Below are 19,160 nucleotides of genomic sequence, written 5' to 3'. Positions count from 1 at the left end.
CCCTGACAAGATGCAGCACTAGACCACATTTAAGACTCCTGTAGCCCTCTGTCATGACCACTTGCATCACCTCCCGCCCCATACAGGAGCAGATACAACTACTGGAATGGTTTGCTGGGGGACAGTAAATACTTCATGCAGCTGGAAATCAGTCAGGAGCACGGGCCTCAACTGCTCCTGATAGACCAGGCCGTGTCCCAGAGAGAAGGGCAGTGCTAGCTGCTGAAATCAGCCATGCGTGTGGGAGATTTCGCCTGGACCTGTGGTCTCTTCACCCAAAACTGCTCCCACCTCCTGCTGTCTTTCACTTCCCCGCTGTTAGCTGGGAGGGCGGTTGGGGACTGGGCCCTCCCTGGCCTGGTTTATTTTTTTCTTCTAGCACTTGCTGAAGTGTGGTTTGAGGGCTGGCCAGCACTCCCCGTTCCTGGGACAATACTGACTCCCCTCGTGAGTCGCACTCTCCCTATTTAGCTCCTTTCCCCCTTGCAAGACAGGCACTACTGGCCAGGAGCTAGAGCATGAGACTAGCAGTCAGGAAACAGGTTCAAACCCCAGCTCTGCTAGTGCCAGCGGACAAGTCCTTTCCCAGCCCACGCCAAGGTTGTCAGTCGTAAGTTCTTCAGGGCCAGGACTCTCACCATGTTCAAACAGGGCCCTTGGTCTTGGATGAGGTCTCAAGGCTACATGTCTACACTGCTGTTAAGCCGGGGGAGTAGTGCCTGGGTGTGTCCCCCCCAGCACTGAAACACATCCTCACAGTTTCTGCACTTGCCTGTGTGTCTGGGGGCATAGCCCTGCGTTCTCTGGGCTGAGACGCTCTGGGATTCCTTCCCAGTCGATTATGGGAGAAACGCCCTTTTCAGGGCAGAGAATTGGGGCAAGAGCATTGGAGGACAAGCAGCCCTGGAGTATTTCAGCCTGCCTCCTCACTGCCAAGCCTGTGGATTCCTGTCTGGGTTCTAATCCACCTCCCCAGCGGAGTTAGCTAACCTGGCCTTAAAACACCCTCAAACCCACCTCAGATGCTCCCATGGGACAGAAATGGGGTTTGGGAGGATTCTAGGTCAATGGTGCAGTGTAGACATAACCCCTGGTTATTTCCATAGCTCCTTCTACCCAATGAGCTCAAAGCACTTACCTCAGCCCCCCGCCCAGGAGGTAGGTACCACCCTCTTTCTCCAGCTAGGGAAGCCATGCTGTAGTCAACAGCTTACTTGGCTCCATTTACAGCAGCTCTACCTGTTAATGGCTTTAGACAGAAAACAGAGCAACACTTCCTGAGAAACAGACCTACCGACACGGCAGTATGTACAACAGGAGTTTATTTTAAAAAGCCAGTCTTAAGAAAAAATTGTCAGTGGTTCTGAGCTTGGCCTGTAAGATTGTTACAAAGAGGGATGAATCGGGTGGACAGCCCCAGAGGACAGGTCACAGCAGCTCCAAGGCCCAGCTGTCCACTTGAAGCCTTCCCTAGGTAGGATACCCGCTATAAGCCACAAGAGAGTCATGTCATTCATCTCTACTGATTAGGGGATCCAGCTTCCCCCTCCCACCCTGACAGAGAGAAGATACAGGAAACTACACCCTTCCCCCAGCTCCTCATGCCAAGGGCCATCCCTGGGGAAAATCTGGCTCCCAAAATATTCCAGGATTAATTGGCAGCTGCACCTCTCTATCCTCAAAGCTGCTGCCAGGTCAGAGCATCTCCAGGTGCTCACCGTGGACAGGGGAGAAGAGCCAACTGAAGGTGAGTGGTTGAAAATGGCACAATGGGCCTGAGATTTAAACCTAACCTGATGCCCCACTTGCTGGGGAAATAAAGGCCAAGAGCAGAGGCCCTCAGGCTAAAGCAGTGGGTTACAAGCTGCAGGCCTTGGCTTTAAGCCATCACTTCATTACAGGTGGGGATTTAGTTTGAGATGGCCTCCACCTGGCAGATCTTGCTAGCAACCCCTGCAGCCTTCACCACTGCCCACAGCTGGAGTTTAAGACTTCACAGCACTGTAGCAACTCTCCTGCCCCCCAACTTTGAAGTAAGGATCTTGTGAGTAGGGAGAAAGGCAGAGTTGAAATGACTTGGTCACAGCTGCAGCAAGCCAGGGGTTTGACTTCCAGCCAGGCCTACAGCTCATGTCACTCTGATTTAGTGCAAGCCCCACCAGGAGGACATGGCCCAGTTGTGATCAGGCTGCTCTAAGAGGCCTTGCCACAGTTGATTTGAGTCTTCAGGAGCAAGTTTTTAACGCTTCAGTCTGTTTCCCCTCCCCGGGCACTCCCTGACCCTCATGAGACCACCCACTGGTTTCAAGCTGCTTAGCTTACAGGAGCGACCAGAGGCCTCCCTTTCACTTGACTAGTTCTGAGAAACACCCCTCCCATTACACAGGTAGCAATTGCGGGGTTGCAGTCACAGGAGTGTGTTAGGCAGGCAGTGATCGGGCTGCCTGAAACCGCTGGAAGTTGTGTGAAGGAACTGGGGAGAGAAACCAGCATCGCAGAATAGATGCCTGGAAACCCAGTAACCCTTGATTGGTCCTGAAAACGCCGAGAAGGGTAACCGAGCAAAGGTATTGCGAGGAACCAACTGGGAACCCTCCAACAAGGCTGCAGGGAATGTAGCCCTGGCATCAAAGACACCCAACAAAGCAGGAGCAGCTTAAAAATATCCAAGGTCTTTAATGAGTAAATGCATCTGCGGTATCCACATTTACCTTTAATAATGGAGTTTGATGCCCATCTACCGCCTACGGTTTCTACTCAAAGAAGTTCGCTAGTATGAAGCTCAACTTGCTGAGACGGCTGGAGTCCTCAGTGGGTGAGAGGGAAGAGCAGGGGTGGTGGGACAGGTTCTTGGTTGTGTACGGACGTGGAAGCGAGTTGTATCTCACACGCGAGAGCTGGTGGTTAGATTTTGCTTTGACAGCCGCGGAAATACACAACATTGTCGGGATTCCACTAGTTTGGATTCTTTTAAAAAAATAAAAGCTACAACTAATTCAGAGTCCGTACTTCCCAGAAGGAACCAACGAAAACAAAACTAAGTAAACGACAGACTAATGAAAGTCTCGGTGCGCCTGGGCATATAAAAAAACGTCTGTGGGAACCATCCATTGGAGCCAATGCTAGAAACAGCGGTGTTAAGTTCGCAGTGACTAGCTACCCTCCTTCGCTGTTTTAAATAAGTATGTACAACAGAGCGTCCTCACGGAAGTCAGCAGAAAGAAGGGCTATTTAACAAGGGGTCTCGTTTTGTCGTCATCGCTACACTGGTGGGCTTTGTATTTTTTCACTTCTGCCATGTATTTGGCCCAGGCATCTCCTTTACTTGTCAAAACCTGCAGAGAGAGAGAGAAAGGGCGGGGAGGAGGAGGGGGGCTTCAAAGGCTGTAACCAAGACACATGCACTGAGTGGATTTCATTTTCAAAGTGCTTTACGCTAATTAGCTACCTGCCAACACCCTTGCCAGATAAAGTAGCCGGACACGGACAGGGAGACTTTTGCCCAAGGCCACAGCAAGTCAGTGGCAGGACTAGAACCCAGGAATCTTGACTCCCAACTCTGATCGCTAGGCCCCACCCACCCTGCCCAGAGCTGGGGACAGACCCGAAGAACGCTGATTCCCTGCCCCACCTCTGCTCTGAGTACCAGAGCTCCTTTCTCATGCCAGGAATAGAACCCAGGAGACCTGGCACCAAACTTCTGTTCTAATCCCATACATAGCTTGACTCTGTTATACTGAAGCCCCTTTCACCACTGATGGCTTAAAAGGCACTCCCTGCAAATCTCCGCTGCGTAGGACGTTGGTGTACAATTACCACAAGGGCTCTACAATGGCCCATCTGCCCTCAGCCGAGGGGTGGGATGGGAGCATGGCTATGTAGCACTGCAGATACTCTCTGCTTCCGAGGGCCCCAGGAAACAGCGCAACTTGGAGCAGCTCAGAGGCTCTTCTGAGGGCTTGTCTGCACAGGGAAATAGCCCAGAACTGCCACGTTGGAAGTGGATTAATCTAAACACAAGAAGGCCCACTTGGAGTGTCCACATGGACAGAATGGCTTCGATACATGGGCAAATAACCCAGAATAGGTTCACGTAGACACTCTTATTCAGTCTCCCTTAACCCAGCCCCAGAATAGGGGAGTATAAAGGTGGCTCGAAGTCTCCTCCAAGCAGCACAGGACCTGGGTCACTCAGAATTCATTTCACTCCAGAACCCGCTGCCCAGAAATGCGCCTTGATTGCTCTTTCAAGAACGTTTACAATCTCTAACAATAAATATTAGAGTAGAACCTGCATTTTACAACACCAATCTTACAAACAACCAGTTACACAAATCATCCCCCCCACCGTGTGATGGGGAAATCACGTAATGAAAGCGATGTCGACGAAAAACAAAGTGCGGTCAATGCACTGGAAAACGTTTTGCAGCAGTTTGAAGGACAAGCAAGCAAGCTATGCAGGGCACGATACTGCAACTTATGCACTAGAAACTACTGTCATTTTGAGATCATCAAATGTATGAACTCTTTAGTTCCCAGTTGGTTTGTAAAATAGAGGTTCTACGGCCATCCCTAGCTCTTCCCTCCAGGGATCTCAAAGCGCTTAACGATCAGTATCACCCCATGTTACAGATGATGAAATGGAGGCACAAAGGGTCATGAACTGTCCAAGGGCACTCAGCAAAGCAATGCCAGGAACAGAAACTAGGTCTCCCAAGTGCCAGTCCAGTGCACTCTCCACTAGGCAACCCTGCCTCTGCCACTTACCTCCTCCTCGGTCTTTTGCTTCTTTGCTACCACTCCTGTCTTCAGGGCTAGTTTGTTGCCACCTCTCCGCTTGCCCACCTGGGTGAAGGGACAGAAGACTGCAACCGTTATACGAGCCCTGGCAGCTGCAAGGGTAATGTTGCCCACTATATAATGGAATAGGGAGTCCTTCAATTAGATCATCTTAACGCGTCATGCCTGTTCTTCAGAATAAAGCTGCCAAGCGTTACCTACAGCCTGCACTCCCCAGCACAGCCACAGATGCCAGGAGAAGACAAACACTTCCAACCGCTGGCTACCAACACACCGTTTGGTTTAATCCAAATGCAAACAGTTGGCAAGGGAATCGGAATCCTAACCCAGAGTTCCTCCCCATCCCAATATAAGCCATTACAGCAGGGCTGTCCCTCAAGGAAACTCATTTTTCGAGCCTCATGCATCCTTTTCCACCACCGCAAATATGCCTTAAGTGGTTTCGCCTACAGACGTCGGCAAGCATCAATAGGGGACACTGAGCATTGCAAGCCTGTCACCCGAAGCTCTCTAAACCAATCTGCTCTTAAATTGCTGCCCTATGTGTAGTAGCAATGTGGATTTTCAGACTTGAGGAAGTGCTCCGGGCACTCTAGAAATCTCTGCATCGCGTTTCTAAAGCTAGTGGGGTATTATTTTTATGCAATGATGTAAGTCGAGATTATGTGCATTCACTAATTAGCTAAGTAGGAATCAGAGGAAGACAAACATTTTGCATAAGAATAATTCTCTCCGAGAGTCAGTCATTCCTTCATGGGCAACATCCAGTCAGTCAGGTTGCTGGGACTCCCAACCACAGCCTTGGGGAAACCCTGCTCCTGTTCCCCTTCACCGAAGTCTGAACCTGACTATGCAAAGGACTTTCGAGCAAGGCAAGATGCCATGAAATCCCTGCTTCCTCCTACCCCAAAAAAGATCCCAGCTCCCCATTTCCAGCCAAGCTGCAATAGCACCGCAAGCCTTGAGTGACGCCCATCTCCCTCACCGCCAGTCCCAACATTGCTAGGAATGGGAGGCAGGGCTCGATAGCACAATGTGTGCAATTGGTGCTTCATAGCCAATACACAAAAAAGTAAAGGGCAGGAAACTCTCCTCCACGGCCTTCGCACTTGGATTTTCATTCTCTAAAATCTCTGTTGACCCTGAGCTAGAGCAGGCCGAGGGAAAATGGGGTTTTGCTGCTCAGTGCACACGGGAACTGCAGACCGTTTTTCTATGAATGAAAGTGCCGTTAGCACCACATAAGGGAGCTCAGATTTGTGCCTCTATCATCATCCAGGTCTAGTTTTCAGAGATCTACTGTACTATGTTCGGACACTCACTGGCCTGCTCATGAAATCCAAAAATAGGGTTTAGTACCAGTAAATGTGCAAAATTCATCCCATGGGGTGGCTATATTCTATAAGGCCGTTAAACAGCTCTCGCTAACAGCCCTACAGTAAGGTGGCGTTCAACATGAAGGGACTAGAAAAACATAGTACTGGAGCCTGTCCTGAACGCCACAGAGCAGACAGCTTTACCTTGGCTAGGGCCCGATTCAGCAAGGTACACAGGCACATGAATAACGTTTTTGCACGTTAATAGCCTCATTGCAGAATAATGTTAATATCTTGGTGAATCGAGGCCTATCCTATGCATTAAGCAGGCACCCGGATGGCCAGCAATGCTACTGATGATTAAGGCTACGATTTTTTCAAAAGTCGTGGAAGTCACGGAATCTGTGACTTCAAGCGACCTCCGTGACTGCAGGGTCCCCCCACAGCTCCCTGACTGCTGCGGGCAGTTGGGGGACACCACAGCTGAGCACCCCATTTTGTCAGGGGTAGTTTTGGTAGAAGTCATAGGTCACGGCTTCCGTGAATCTCGTTATTGCCCGTGATCTGTCTGTGACTTTTACTAAAAATTTCTGACACAAAAATCTTAGCCTTACTGACTATTCAATGTACTCTACTAGGGGGCTTCAAAGGGGCTGAGAGTGACCAGCACTGCAGGAAGGAAGGGGAGTATTAATAGCTGTGGAGGCCAGTTCTGAACGCTGGAGCCCAAAGAAGTTGAGGCTCTGCATCTGTTTAACATTTGCAAACACCACTGCAGTTTTCACCCACACCTATCACCACTTGTACAGCTGGTACCAGAGACAACTGGGAAAGGCAATGGTTATTCTTTGCATTATTTTATCTCGCCCAGTTTATTGTCCCCATCCAGCTCCCAACAACTGTTTCTGACCTTTGCTGTAGCTAGCATAGTTGTGGGGAGAGGGCCTAAGGTGTATTTAGCCCCATCATAGTTTGATAAGTGACCTAGATATTGTAATGGAAGGGCAGGGGATTGGCTTTAGCATCACTGCAATCTTCAGAAGTTGCAGCTAACGCGCTCCCAAGCACAACAGGGGAGCAGCGCCAATAATGGTTAAGGAAGCACACTATTCAGTGCAAACCAGGATGCAAAAGAGTTCCTTTGACACATTACATCTTAATTGACTATTCTTCAGAGTAAAGATCCAGGCGTTTAAAATATATATATATCAGCAAGACTTCTCTAAGAGAATTCCACCCGCATGTCAGGAAGTGAAAACGTTATTGCTGGAATAAGTTTCTTCTGTAGCCCTAAAAAACTCTCCTTGGAAAGCAGCTTCATCCAGAGCCTCTATTTTATAAATACCGCAAGTATCAGCAATAGCTCATAGCATTTGTGGGCCCTTTACCGCTTCATTCTCACTCAAGTCTGTGAAGCAAGAGTAAGGGACTTGCCCAAGGCCACAAAGTCGGCAGGGGAGCAGAGATTAGAACTCGGGAGCCCCTGGTTCCCAGTCCCAAACCTGCCACAACGTTACATTCCGCAGCAGTGACTGTTGCGCACAAAACTAACTTCTCCAAGCTCAGCTGGCTTTCAAGGCAGTGAGGGGCAGCTATTACAGCAAGGGGCAGGTAACCATGAACGACGAGTTTGCCCTCCAGGTCTAAAGGGGGTATGACCTAGTGGTTAGAGCAGAGGGCTGCAACTCTGGACTGGGAGTCATGCCTACCAGGTTCTAATCCAGCTTTGCTACTAGCCCAAGAAGGCTTTCGTCAGCTTGCAGTAGCTCTTCTGTTTCCCTAGCTCAAAATCAGGGAGAATACTTACCTCTAAGGAGTGCTCAGGATTAGCTACTTAGCACTGCAATGTTCTGAAGCACAGCCTTGATGAAGCACAAGCTCTAGTAATGACTTCATTCCTTAACGGGCACTCAGAACACACACCAGAGCTTGCGCCCAGGACTGGCCAGTCCAGTTCTACAGAAGGAACTTTTTGAGGACTCCAGCAATTAACATTTTCCCCTCTGGTCCTGGCATGTGCGCACAGCCAACTAGTTGAAATTAACCCATGAAGCTGGGCGTGTGGGGGATGGAAAAGGATAACCTCGGGGAGATGCATCCACAGCTTCTCCAAGAGACATCCCAGAGACAAATCAGGTTCGGGGCACCTACTAGCAGGCATTGGAGGGAGGAAGAAGTGCCAGGGACAGGGAGAGGAGGAAAGACTTTTCATGTGGGATGGAGAAGTTGCCTTCAGCGAGGGGGACTTGCTTCCTGGGGGTGGAATAAGGACAGCCAGTAAGGGGAAGGAGACCCCCGTTATGGAAAGGGAACAAGGATGGGAAATATGGGTTTCCTCACATGCAGAGGGTTCTAAAGCAGCAGGGGGATCAGGAGCATGAGTGGGGGGCAGAATACCACCCCACAAAGAGGGACAAGGGAGGGAAGGCTGCAGGGTCAGAGAATAAGGACAGGGAGGCTAGCAGGATAGGTGGTCCAGGGAGTAGATAAATATCCAGGGGAAAAGATGTGCTAGAGAAAGGGAAGAAGAGTGGAACTTCCAGTGATGGGGCAAGGTGTCCTGGGAAGGAGGGGTGGGGGTGGGGGTGAGGGTGAGGAAGGAATTATACAATAAAAGGAGGTGCCTGGGATTTGGGCACAGGCCCCCATGGGACGGGAAAGTTTGAGGTCCACAGGGCTGATAAAAGAGAGGGGGAGGGGGATGAGGCCCTGGAGGAGAAAGAAGGTAAAGGCCAGGGATGGGGAGAGAGGAGGGGAGGCCCTGGGAATGAGAGGAGAGAGATGGAAGCAAGAGAACAGGTGCAAAGCCCCATAGTGGGTAAGAGAGGAAGATGAAAAGGAAAGAAAAAGGGGGTCTGGGGTCTCCCAGGGAACAGAGTGGCATTGGGAGTTTGAGGCCCGGGGGGAGATAGGAAGAATAAAAGTGGGGTGTAGGGGGGGAGAGAATGGGGAGTTGGTGGGGGGTAGGCCCCAGGGAACATGGGGCAGCAGGATGGGGGTGTTGATATCAGGAAGAGGAGGAGGTGGGATTGGGAGGCGCTGGAGGAAGAGGAAGATAAAATGGTGGCTGGAGAGCGGGGCAAGAGGAAGGCCCCAGGGGGAGAGGAGCACAGTGTGGGAGAGACTCCAGAAGTGGGGGGGGGGGAAGAGATCGTGCTGAGGTCAAGGAGCGGCATGAGGGAGGCAGCGGGATGGGAGGAGAGGCCAGGGAGGGGGGCGGGGGTAGATGGGATGGGAGAGGCCCCAGGGGGTGGAGGACGGAGACTGTGGAAGGGGGGGCGGAGGCCGGGGAGAGGGGCGCGGCGCGGGAAGGGGTGCGAAGCCCGGGGAAGGGTGCGAGGGGGGAGGGGTGCGAGGCGCGGGGAGGGGTGCGGGGAGGGCGGGGGGGAGGGGTGCGGCCGGGGAGGGGCGAGGCGCGGGGAGGGGGGGCGAGGCGCGGGGGGGAGGAGGGGCGAGGCGCGGGGGGGGGTGCGGGCGGGGGGAGGGGGGGGCGAGGCGCGGGGGGAGGGGGGGCGGAGCCCGGGGAGGGGGGCGGAGAGGGGGGGTGAGGCGCGGGAAGGGGTGCGGGGGGGGCGGAGCCCGGGGAGGGGGTGGGGGGGAGGGGGGCGAGGCGCGGGAAGGGGTGTGAGGGGGGGCGGAGCCCGGGGGGGGCGAGGCGCGGGAAGGGGTGCGAGGGGGGGCGGAGCCCGGGGAGGGGGGCGGAGGGGGGGGGCGAGGCGCGGGAAGCGGGGCTCCGGGTCCTTACGAAGCTGAGCGCGCTCCCGCTCCTCTTCTTCCCCTCGGGCGGCCGCTGCTGCTCAGTCCCGGAGTCCCCCGGGGCCGCCCCTGCCGCCGGCTCCTCCCCAGGCCCCACCGTCCCGGCGGCCGCTGCCTCCTGCCCCCCCTGGGCCGGCGCCTCCCGCCCCCGCTGCTCCGCCTCCATCTTGCGCTTGAAGAGCTCCAGGAAGCTGCCGTCGTTGGCGAAGATGTTGACGCCGCCCGGGCCCTGCGGAGCCGCCGCCGCCGCCCGTCCCCCTCGGGCCGCCATCTTGTCCGCGGAGGCCGCCGCGCCCCGGGGGGTGTCGGGAAAAGCCAGCGCCGGCCGCGGGGCACGACGGGACGGGACGAGCCCAGCCCCGGGGGGTGTCGGGAGAGCGAGCGCTTTGCTGGCGCAAGGCACGCTGGGAGTGCGAGAGCGTCCCCGGCAGGGACGCGGGTCCCGCACGCGCTCAAGAGGAATGGCAGGCACCGGGACCAATGGGCGGCCAGATCGTGAACCTCGACGCCAATCAGGGGCCCTTTGGATGGAAGTGAGGCTGTCTGCGTCCAATAATCCAACGAACCAATCAGCGCCCTCTCTTTAGCCCAATCACGTAAAGCGGATGTCGTAGGGACCAATCAGATGAGGCGAAGGGGGCGGAACTTTTCCAGGCCAAATCAGGGTGGGCGGGCTTCTTGAGTGACCCAGTCAGATGACGAGGGGGCGTGGTCGGGCTGTACCACTGCTGTGGATTACGGGGACAGTACAGCGAGTGTGACGGGATAGGGCGGCACAGCTCCGTCTTCTCTAAGTGCGTGTTCGTTCTGTGCTTCCTCCCTCCGCGAATGGTCTGGCCCAGTACCGAGTCACGTGAGCCGGTTCCAAGATGGCGGCGGCGGCGGGGTCCGGCTGGGGGCCGGAGGCGGACGAGTTCGAGGACGCCCCCGATGTGGAACCGCTAGAGCCGACGCTGAGCAACATCATCGAGCAGCGCAGCCTCAAGTGGATCTTCGTGGGGGGGAAGGGAGGAGTGGGCAAAACCACCTGCAGGTGAGGGGGGGGTTAGGCTGTTACAGCGGGGCGGAGGGGCTGAGAGTGTGCGTGGCTGTACCACTATGGGGGACGAAGGGGTGGTAAGGCCATCTGGAGGGGTTGGGATGTACCATTATGTGGGGGGACGAGGAGCGGTTGGGGGAGTGGCAAGGCCACCTGAAGGGGTTGGGAAGTACCATTGTGTAGGGAGAAGGGGGAGTGGTTGGGATCTACCATTACTTTGGAGAGGGAGGGACGACGGTTGGGAGTGGCTAGGCCACTTGGAGGGGTTGGATGTACCATCATGCGGGGGGGGGGGTGAAGCCCCATTAGACTGTACCATGGTAGTATATAGGGAGAATTGACACCATCTGTCGGCTAGAAGGGTTGGGATGTACCATTGTGTACGGGAGGGGTGTGGGATTTACCACTAGTAAGGGGAGCAAGTGGTGAGATCATTTGTAGGGGTTGGGATGTGCTATTACTGTGGGGTGGGAGGAGAGTGTGGCCACCTGTAGATAAGGTTGGGTGGGATGTACCATATTTGCGGATGGGGGGACAACTTGTGAAGAGTGCTCGGGATATACCACTGCACCAAGGAACAGGTGGCTTCTACTCGTGCACCTGGTATGTACCATTATGCTGGGGGGGGAGACTAGAAGAACAGACTATTTGTAGGGGAGCTGGAATCTACCATTGCACCTGTGGGGAAGAGGTGAGCATGCCCTGCCCCCATATCTCATGCCTCACCCCTCCAGCCCCATGGATTTTCCATAGCTGTTTCCCTTCTCATATCCATTGATTTGTCCCCCACAGCTGCAGCCTGGCCGTGCAGCTGTCGAAGGTGCGTGAGAGCGTCCTCATCATTTCCACTGACCCAGCCCACAACATCTCCGATGCCTTCGACCAGAAATTCTCCAAGGTCCCCACAAAAGTCAAGGGCTATGACAACCTGTTTGCAATGGTGAGTTAGGGCTGGGGGAGGAGAGGGAGGGGTAAGAGGATGGGTTTCCAATGGCTCATTCTGCGTGTGCAGGGCTGGAGCTGAGTCTCTCAGTGCTTGCAGGGACAGACCCAGGAGTCCTGCTTCCAAGTTGCCTGTTTTAACCACGCGATCAAGCGTCTTCTTAGAACTGTGAAGAGAGGGGAAGAGTCCTGACTCAGTTTCCCTTGGTCCAGCCTTTAGCCCCCACTTCCCTTCCAGAGCCAAGAGTTAGAGTCCTGGAGTCCTGACTCCTAGCGCCCCACCACCACCACCACCACCACTGGACCCCACTCCCAAAGCAGGGACTAAAACCCAGGAGTCCTGGCTCCCAGTTCTCCCTGCTTTAACCACCAGACCCCACTCCCCTTCCAGAACAGAGAATAGAATCCAGCAGCCCCTGTTCTAACCCATCAGGCATTCTGAAATGTGTCTATCTCCCCTCTGTCATGTTCTCATGTCGAAGGCAAGAGCTGGTGCTGAGCCAACAAGTCTCCTATCGTTTGGACAGCGATGGCCACTCTTCCCTAAACTGTTGCCCCCTTCTCCTCCCTTTCCCCAGGAGATTGACCCCAGCCTGGGGGTGGCTGAGCTCCCGGATGAGTTCTTCGAGGAGGACAACATGCTGAGCATGGGGAAGAAGATGATGCAGGAGGCCATGAGCGCCTTCCCCGGCATCGATGAGGCCATGAGCTATGCGGAGGTGATGAGGTGAGTTCGGCAGCCTGGTGCTGGCCCATGATACTTGCCTCAAGCGATTGGGACGCTTAGTTGATGTTGGGATAGCTCTGACAAAAAGGTGACAAGGGCAGGCCACCTATCGTAGGGGAGGAGAGATTGGGATGTACCAGTACTATGGCAGGGGGAGTTGAAGGGCAGACCACCTGTTGTAGGGGAGGAGGGGTTGGGATGTACCATTAGGGGGGGAAAGGAGAAGGGGTTGGATATGCTGTAAAGGCAGGGAATGAGACCACCTATAGAGGAGGCTCATTAGAATGTACCATTGCAGCACCGTGGGTGGGAATGAGACCATCTGTAGGTGAAAGAGGACTGTCTTCTGTATAGGTTCTCATACTGTACTTGTCACTGGTCCAAGCACCTTCCTGTAGTGCGTTAAGCAATGGGGCTGCACATCTGTCACATGGGGATGGGACGGGCGGGTAAGACCATCAACAAGGAGGTGGGTGGGGCGTGCCATTATAGTCAGAAGGTGGCTACAGGTCCTCAGGGTGGGTACGTTTCCCCACCACCACCCCCATGGCGTTGTGCCCGGGCCTGTGAGATCTGGGTTCAGCTGTTGGCAGGGTCAGAGCCATGACCTAATGGACAGGGCATAAACTCAAGACCTCTGTTTGGTTCCCAGCTCTGCCCCCAGCTGTAAAGCGGAGCTAAGAGCATTTCCCTTGTCTGTCTCTTCTGTTTGCCCTGTGAGTTCTTCAGGGCACGGCTTGTCACACCGTACAGCGCAGTGGGACCCCGATCTCTGCTGGGGCCTCTAGGCTTGATTATAATATCACAGTTATTGAGAACAATCCCAAAGACTTCTCAGCGAAGCATTTGGAAACGTAAACTGAGAAGAAGCAGAACCCGTTCCCTCCACAGCACATAGTTCACCTGGGACTCTTGAGTATGGGAGTGAAATTCTAGGTAGCCAATCCCAGTCCAGATCCACCCCCATCTGACAGCTGATTGGCCACGCGAGACAGGAGTTGGGTGGCTCACAGTTCTGGGAACAGGTGTCACAAAATCCACCCACTGCACTTGACACCACTGTGCCAATTTGTGCCAAGCATGGAATGGACCACAGAGGTTAGGGTGACCAGACAGCAAGTGTGAAAAATCAGGATGGGGGTGGGGGGTAATGGGACCCTATATAAGAAAAAGACCCAAAAATCGGGACTGTCCCTATAAAATCAGGACATCTGGAACTCCCCTCTAGGGCAGGGGTGCCACTGCTCTGCCTGTGGGGGGGAGCTATCTAGGGGACTTAGTTATCCAGGTGTGAGTTCATTACAGTGTGTGTGTTTGTTGAGAACGAGCCCCTCCCCTGCACGTGGAAGAGCACTCTAGGCTGTACCATTACAGTCAAAGAGGGGAACAAGACCAGTTTCAGGCACGAGGGAGCTTTGGGATATACCATTTCAACAGGAGGCCTCTGGGATGTACCATTACAGCCCCTTGCGAGGACAGGGGACAAGACCACCTATGGAGGGGGGATGTTCTGGGATGTGCCATTACAGAGGGGTGCTCTGGGATGTACCATTACCACCTCCAATGGTGTAGGGGGGGAGGAAGGAGCCCTCTGGTATATACCACTACAGCCGGCCAGGGAGGGGGGAGACTGGTTTGGGTCATGTGTAGTCTGGCACCTTTCACCAGCACTAGGGAGAAGGGACGAGGGGCACTCCAGATTATTGTGGGAATGAGACGAGGGGGGTTACGCTTCTGAGGCTAAGCCCCTGGCTCCCGGCCCTGGTGCTCATGTGTGTCTGGCACATACAGGCTGGTGAAGGGGATGAATTTCTCCGTGGTGGTGTTCGACACAGCCCCCACTGGGCACACGCTGCGACTGCTCAACTTCCCCACTATCGTGGAGCGGGGCCTGGGCCGCCTGATGCAGATCAAGAACCAGATCAGCCCCTTCATCTCTCAGGTAAGTGGGGAAGGGAGCTGGGGAGCCAGTCGCTGGCTTGGGCTATGGCGTGGTTCTTCTCGGCAAGTAGCTTTCTTTCTAGATCTGGGTGGGGTTGGGCTAGACCATGGACTGGGTGTGCAGCACTCGAGCGCGCTGGCCTGGGTCCTGGTGTGTCGCACTCAGCGGCTCTGATCTGGCCTGGGTCCTCATGGGTAAGGCTCTGTATCCCTCTGGCATAAGTCAGGTTGGGCTTGGCTGGGGCTATGGGACACCCTGTCCTGGGGTCCAGGTGGCAGAGCGTGCCGGGGGACTGCACCCAGCCCAGGGTGTTGGGCTCAGAGCGCTAGCTACTGTCCGGTTCTCTTCGCTGAGCTGTGGCGTTGCATCCCATCCCTCTCCAGATGTGTAACATGCTTGGCCTGGGGGACATGAACGCCGACCAGCTGGCCTCCAAGCTGGAGGAGACCCTCCCCGTCATTCGGTCAGTGAGCGAGCAATTCAAAGACCCGGTAAGAACTCAACAAGGGGGTAAGTGGCGGGTCCATCGTTGCCTCTTTCGGCTACGGCCAGCCCCCACGCAGAATGCAGTGAAGACTGGAGGCACGTCGTGCTTAGACACTGTCACAATTAGTATCTGTCTGTATTCCAGTAGCACCCAGAGGCCCCGACCCAGGCCCCATTGTGCTGGGACCTACACTTATAGATCCGAAGGCTAGAAGGAGCAGTGTGATCGTCTAGGCCAGGGGGTCTCAAGCTTCATTGCTCCACGACCCCCTTCTGACAACAAAAATTACTACCCGACCCCAGGAGGGGGACCGAAGCCTGAGCCTACCAGCCCGGGGAGGAGGGGGCCAAAGCTGAAGCCCTTGGGCTTGGGCTTTGACCCTGGGCCCCAACAAATCTAAACGAGCCCTGGGGACCCATTAAAATGCAGTCTCGACCCACAGTTCGAGAACCACTGATTAGTCTGACTTCTTGTAGGGCACTGGCCTGAATTCATTCCTGTCTGAACTAGGGCAGAAAAACAGCCAGTCAGGAGTTAAAAATTCCCAGTGACGGAGGATGCCCCAGAGCCCTTATTAAGTTCTTCCAATGGTAAATTACCCTCCGTGCCCCCACCTTTCCATCTGAATTGGTCTAGCTTTAGCGACCAGCTGTTGGAGTTTGTTGGGCGGTTCAGTCTAGAAGACAAAGCTCTATTATCTGTTCCCCATGGAGGTACTTGCAGACTGTGATCAGGTCACCCCTTAAGCTAGCCCCGTGAATTGAAAGCACACCAGCTGTTCCTGATGAACTCCTTGTTCCTGTGTAGCTGAACCCACTTTGAAATCTGTTGTGATGGGCTCAGATCCAATCTTCACAGCACCCGTGTGAGGAAGGGGGGGAAGCACCCGCCCCATTTTCACATGAGGCCCGGAGAGGGTTAAATGATTTGCCCGGGGCTCTGTGGCAGAGCCGGTGGGGGGGAGTAGTCTAGTTTCTGGAGTCCCAGGCCAGTCTACACCCAAAACTTAGACCTAGCTATGTCACACAGGGCTGTGAAAATGTCACGCCCTGAGCAGCGGAGTGAGATCAACATGGCCAGCCCAAGGGAAGGATTCTTCCATTGACCTAGCTACTGCCTCTCAGAGAGGTGGATTCCCTACACTCAGGGGGGAAAACTCCTTCAAGTGTTAGTAGCCAGGGTTGGGTAGGGAGGGGAGGGATCTGACACCCAGACATCTCAGCAGGCCGTGCTCTTGATGTTGGCTTTCCCCTCCCTTTGGACAGTGAAACCGGACGGGTCAGTTTGACCCTCTCAGTTGGTCAATTTCTAGCTCTCAGGCACTAGCCCAAGGCTGTTTGTGTTACAAACAGGCTTTGGAGAAAGGTATTTGATACAAACTGGAGTCCCACAGAGTTGAAATGTTAATTGACAAGAAGCCCTGGGAGAAGACTCCGGGCCTGATTCCTGGTCCCTTGGTTCTTGCACATGGGGCAGGGATGAAGGACACGGCTTCCAGTCACTTTTGTGCTCCCTGCGTTCTTGGGCACCCTGCAGGTGCAAGTTAGAGCGGCCTCGAGGCTGCTCTAGTTTGTCCTTTTTTAAGACCCCCTTTGGGCTGCTCCAGCAGTGTCAGGCCTGGTATTGCTAACGCCCCGAGCTACAGTGAACCCAGCTCCACCAGTCCCTTTGCATTCCTGCAAGGCTGCTGTGGAATTCGCTGCCGCAGGGGGGCCCCTCCTGTCTGCCACCATCTGTCTGCCTTGAAAAGAAAAGGGCTGGGGGCTTCTCGCCCATTAACACTGCTGCTCCCAGCTCTGGATGCTGCGGGGCAGACCTGATTGCCTGCTGGGGACAGGCAGGAATTCCCTCTTCCCACCCCCACACGTGCCCCCTTCTCTGATTTAACCTCTTCACGTGGCTCAGGCCTTGGCTACACTCGGGCATTCACAGCGCTGCGAGGGAGCGTGCGGCGCTGCAGGCTCTGATCACACTGGTGCTTTACAGCGCTGTGCTCGGGGGGGGCAGGGGGGGCGTTTTCACACCCCTGAGCGCAGCACGTTGCAGCGCTGTACAGCACCAGTGTAGCCAAGGCCTCAGTGGCAGGGAGGGGGCAGGGCGGTTAGGACCCCCCCACACACACACAGGTGAGGATCCGGTGAACCATTGGTGGAATCGAGCGCGGCAGCAGTGATCCTGGGCTAGAGGAACTGGTGGGTCCCAGCCTGGGAGCGGGGATGGGACAGGGGGCTGGGTGGGCCCGTTGCTCTGATCCTCCCTGGGAAAGTTCTTTTCTTCTAAAAGCGACTGAGTGTATTTATTCGGCGTTTCGCCCTAGCGCCCAGGGTGCTGCTGCTGGACAGACGCAGGACAGACGGACGGCCCCCACCCCAAGAACTTCCCAGCCGAGCATAAGAAAAGATCATTTGAAATCTGCTCTTAGGCTCGGCTGTCCTTGGCTTGGGAGCCTGCCTGGCTTTTAAGTTCCCTTAACAAACACTTCACTTCCTGTGCGTTGTTTCCTGGCCAGGCTCCATCAATGACATGGGTTTGGGGAGAAGGTTGCATACAGAGGTGAGAGCCTCATTAGCATTGTCCTTTGCCTCCCTTGGGAAGGGAGCATGCTCTAGTGGGTAGAGCAGTGGGGACTCCTGGGTTCTGTCCCCAGCTCTGGGAGGGGAGTAGGGCCAGTAGGTTAGAGCTGGGAGCCAGGACTCCTGGGTTCTGTTCCCAGCTCTGGGAGGTGAGTGGGGTTCAGTGGTTAGAGCAGGAGAGCTGGGAGCCAGGACTCCTGGGTTCTCTCCCCAGCTCTGCCGTTGATGTGCTGTGTGATCCTAGGCAGATCTCTTCCATTTTTGGTTTCTCATTTTCCCCCCTCTGTCAAATGGGGGGGCGCGCACACACACACCCGCGCACTGGGCTGGGGGTCCTGGAAGGGCCCTGAGAGCAGAGTAACGGTGTCACCCCCCGCCCGGCAGGAGCAGACCACCTTCATCTGCGTCTGCATCGCTGAGTTCCTGTCGCTCTACGAGACGGAACGCCTCATCCAGGAGCTGGCCAAGTGCAAGATCGACACCCACAACATCATCGTCAACCAGCTGGTGTTCCCGGACCCCGAGAAGCCCTGCAAGATGTGCGAGGCCCGGCACAAGATCCAGTCCAAATATCTCGACCAGGTAGGGAGGGGGCTGGGCAGCTGCCCCCTGGACCCACCCCTCTGAGTTCCCCCTTCCCCTGCCCCTGAGCTGGGCTCCTCCTGGCCACCTTTACCCCCACCCCCGGGGCTGGACTAGGCTCCTCTGGCATGGGGAGCTGAGATCAGTGGGTACAGACGTGTTCCAGTGGGCCGGAACCCCCCACTCGCACTTCACGGAGCCCCTCAAGCAGAGAGACCAACGGCCGAATGGGCCCCCGGAGCCTGCGCCCCCTCTGGGGTGGAGGAGGAGGCGGTGCTCCCCGGGAGGCTGGTTCTCTCTCACCTCTCCCCACCCCTCCCCCGCAGATGGAGGACCTGTACGAAGACTTCCACATCGTCAAGTTGCCGCTGCTGCCCCACGAGGTGCGAGGAGCCGACAAAGTCAACACCTTCTCCAGCCTCCTCCTGGAGCCCTACAAGCCGCCCAGCGCCAAATAGGGACGCGCGGCCGCTGCTCCGGTCTGGATCATTCCACTTTGTCAGTTACACACCCAGGCCCTGCCTCCCCTTCCCCCCACCCCGCAGGCAGCGCACAATCCTTCCTGCCCTGTCTGTCACATGATAGGGAGGCTTGCAGTCAGCAGGGGTGGGGGTCGTATTTATTTCCCCTTCCAAGGAGGGGCAGGATCTCTCTGCCACAGGCAGAATACTGGATTCCCTCCCCCCCACTTAACACAGCCTCCCCCCCAGGTAGTCTCAAGGCTGCATTAAAAACCAGCAATCACCACGTCCTTCTCCCCCTTCCCTTCCGTAGGGGGCTGCACCACTACAGGTCACTTGATGAGTCCCTCATCTCTCCCCTCCCCTCTTTCTCCCAGCGTGCTCTGCTGCTCCCCCCCCCCCTCGGTGGAGGGGGTTCTCCGGACGCTGGGAGGCAGAGGGGGCTCGGCCAGGTGTTGTACAAAGCCGAGGCCCCAAAGCTTAAGGAAAAACGTGTAAATAATAATAAAAAAAAGGAGAGGAAAGTCTGGCTGTG

General features: G+C 55.3%; 2 protein-coding genes across 2 annotated transcripts; one reads left to right on the top strand and one right to left on the bottom strand.

Annotated features, from left to right (window-relative positions):
• Positions 1-2,652: 2,652 nt before the first annotated feature.
• TRIR (telomerase RNA component interacting RNase) lies at positions 2,653-10,239 on the bottom strand. The gene is made up of 3 exons (XM_054012336.1): positions 9,862-10,239; positions 4,768-4,845; positions 2,653-3,335 (listed from the first exon to the last, which is right to left on the bottom strand). The coding sequence occupies exons 1-3, from the start codon at positions 10,141-10,143 to the stop codon at positions 3,228-3,230; spliced, it is 468 nt and encodes a 155-aa protein (XP_053868311.1). The 5' UTR covers positions 10,144-10,239; the 3' UTR covers positions 2,653-3,227.
• A 197-nt stretch (positions 10,240-10,436) lies between these two features.
• GET3 (guided entry of tail-anchored proteins factor 3, ATPase) lies at positions 10,437-19,149 on the top strand. Its single transcript, XM_054012335.1, has 7 exons — positions 10,437-10,905; positions 11,704-11,851; positions 12,432-12,580; positions 14,372-14,522; positions 14,906-15,013; positions 17,967-18,164; positions 18,491-19,149. The coding sequence occupies exons 1-7, from the start codon at positions 10,742-10,744 to the stop codon at positions 18,620-18,622; spliced, it is 1,050 nt and encodes a 349-aa protein (XP_053868310.1). The 5' UTR covers positions 10,437-10,741; the 3' UTR covers positions 18,623-19,149.
• The last annotated feature ends 11 nt before the right edge of the window (positions 19,150-19,160 follow it).

The sequence above is a fragment of the Malaclemys terrapin genome, chromosome 23, assembly GCF_027887155.1.
Source record: "Malaclemys terrapin pileata isolate rMalTer1 chromosome 23, rMalTer1.hap1, whole genome shotgun sequence".
In the NCBI taxonomy this organism is placed as follows: domain Eukaryota; kingdom Metazoa; phylum Chordata; order Testudines; family Emydidae; genus Malaclemys; species Malaclemys terrapin.
Note: the sequence above shows the minus strand (reverse complement) of the source record. Positions and strands in the feature narration are given on the sequence as shown.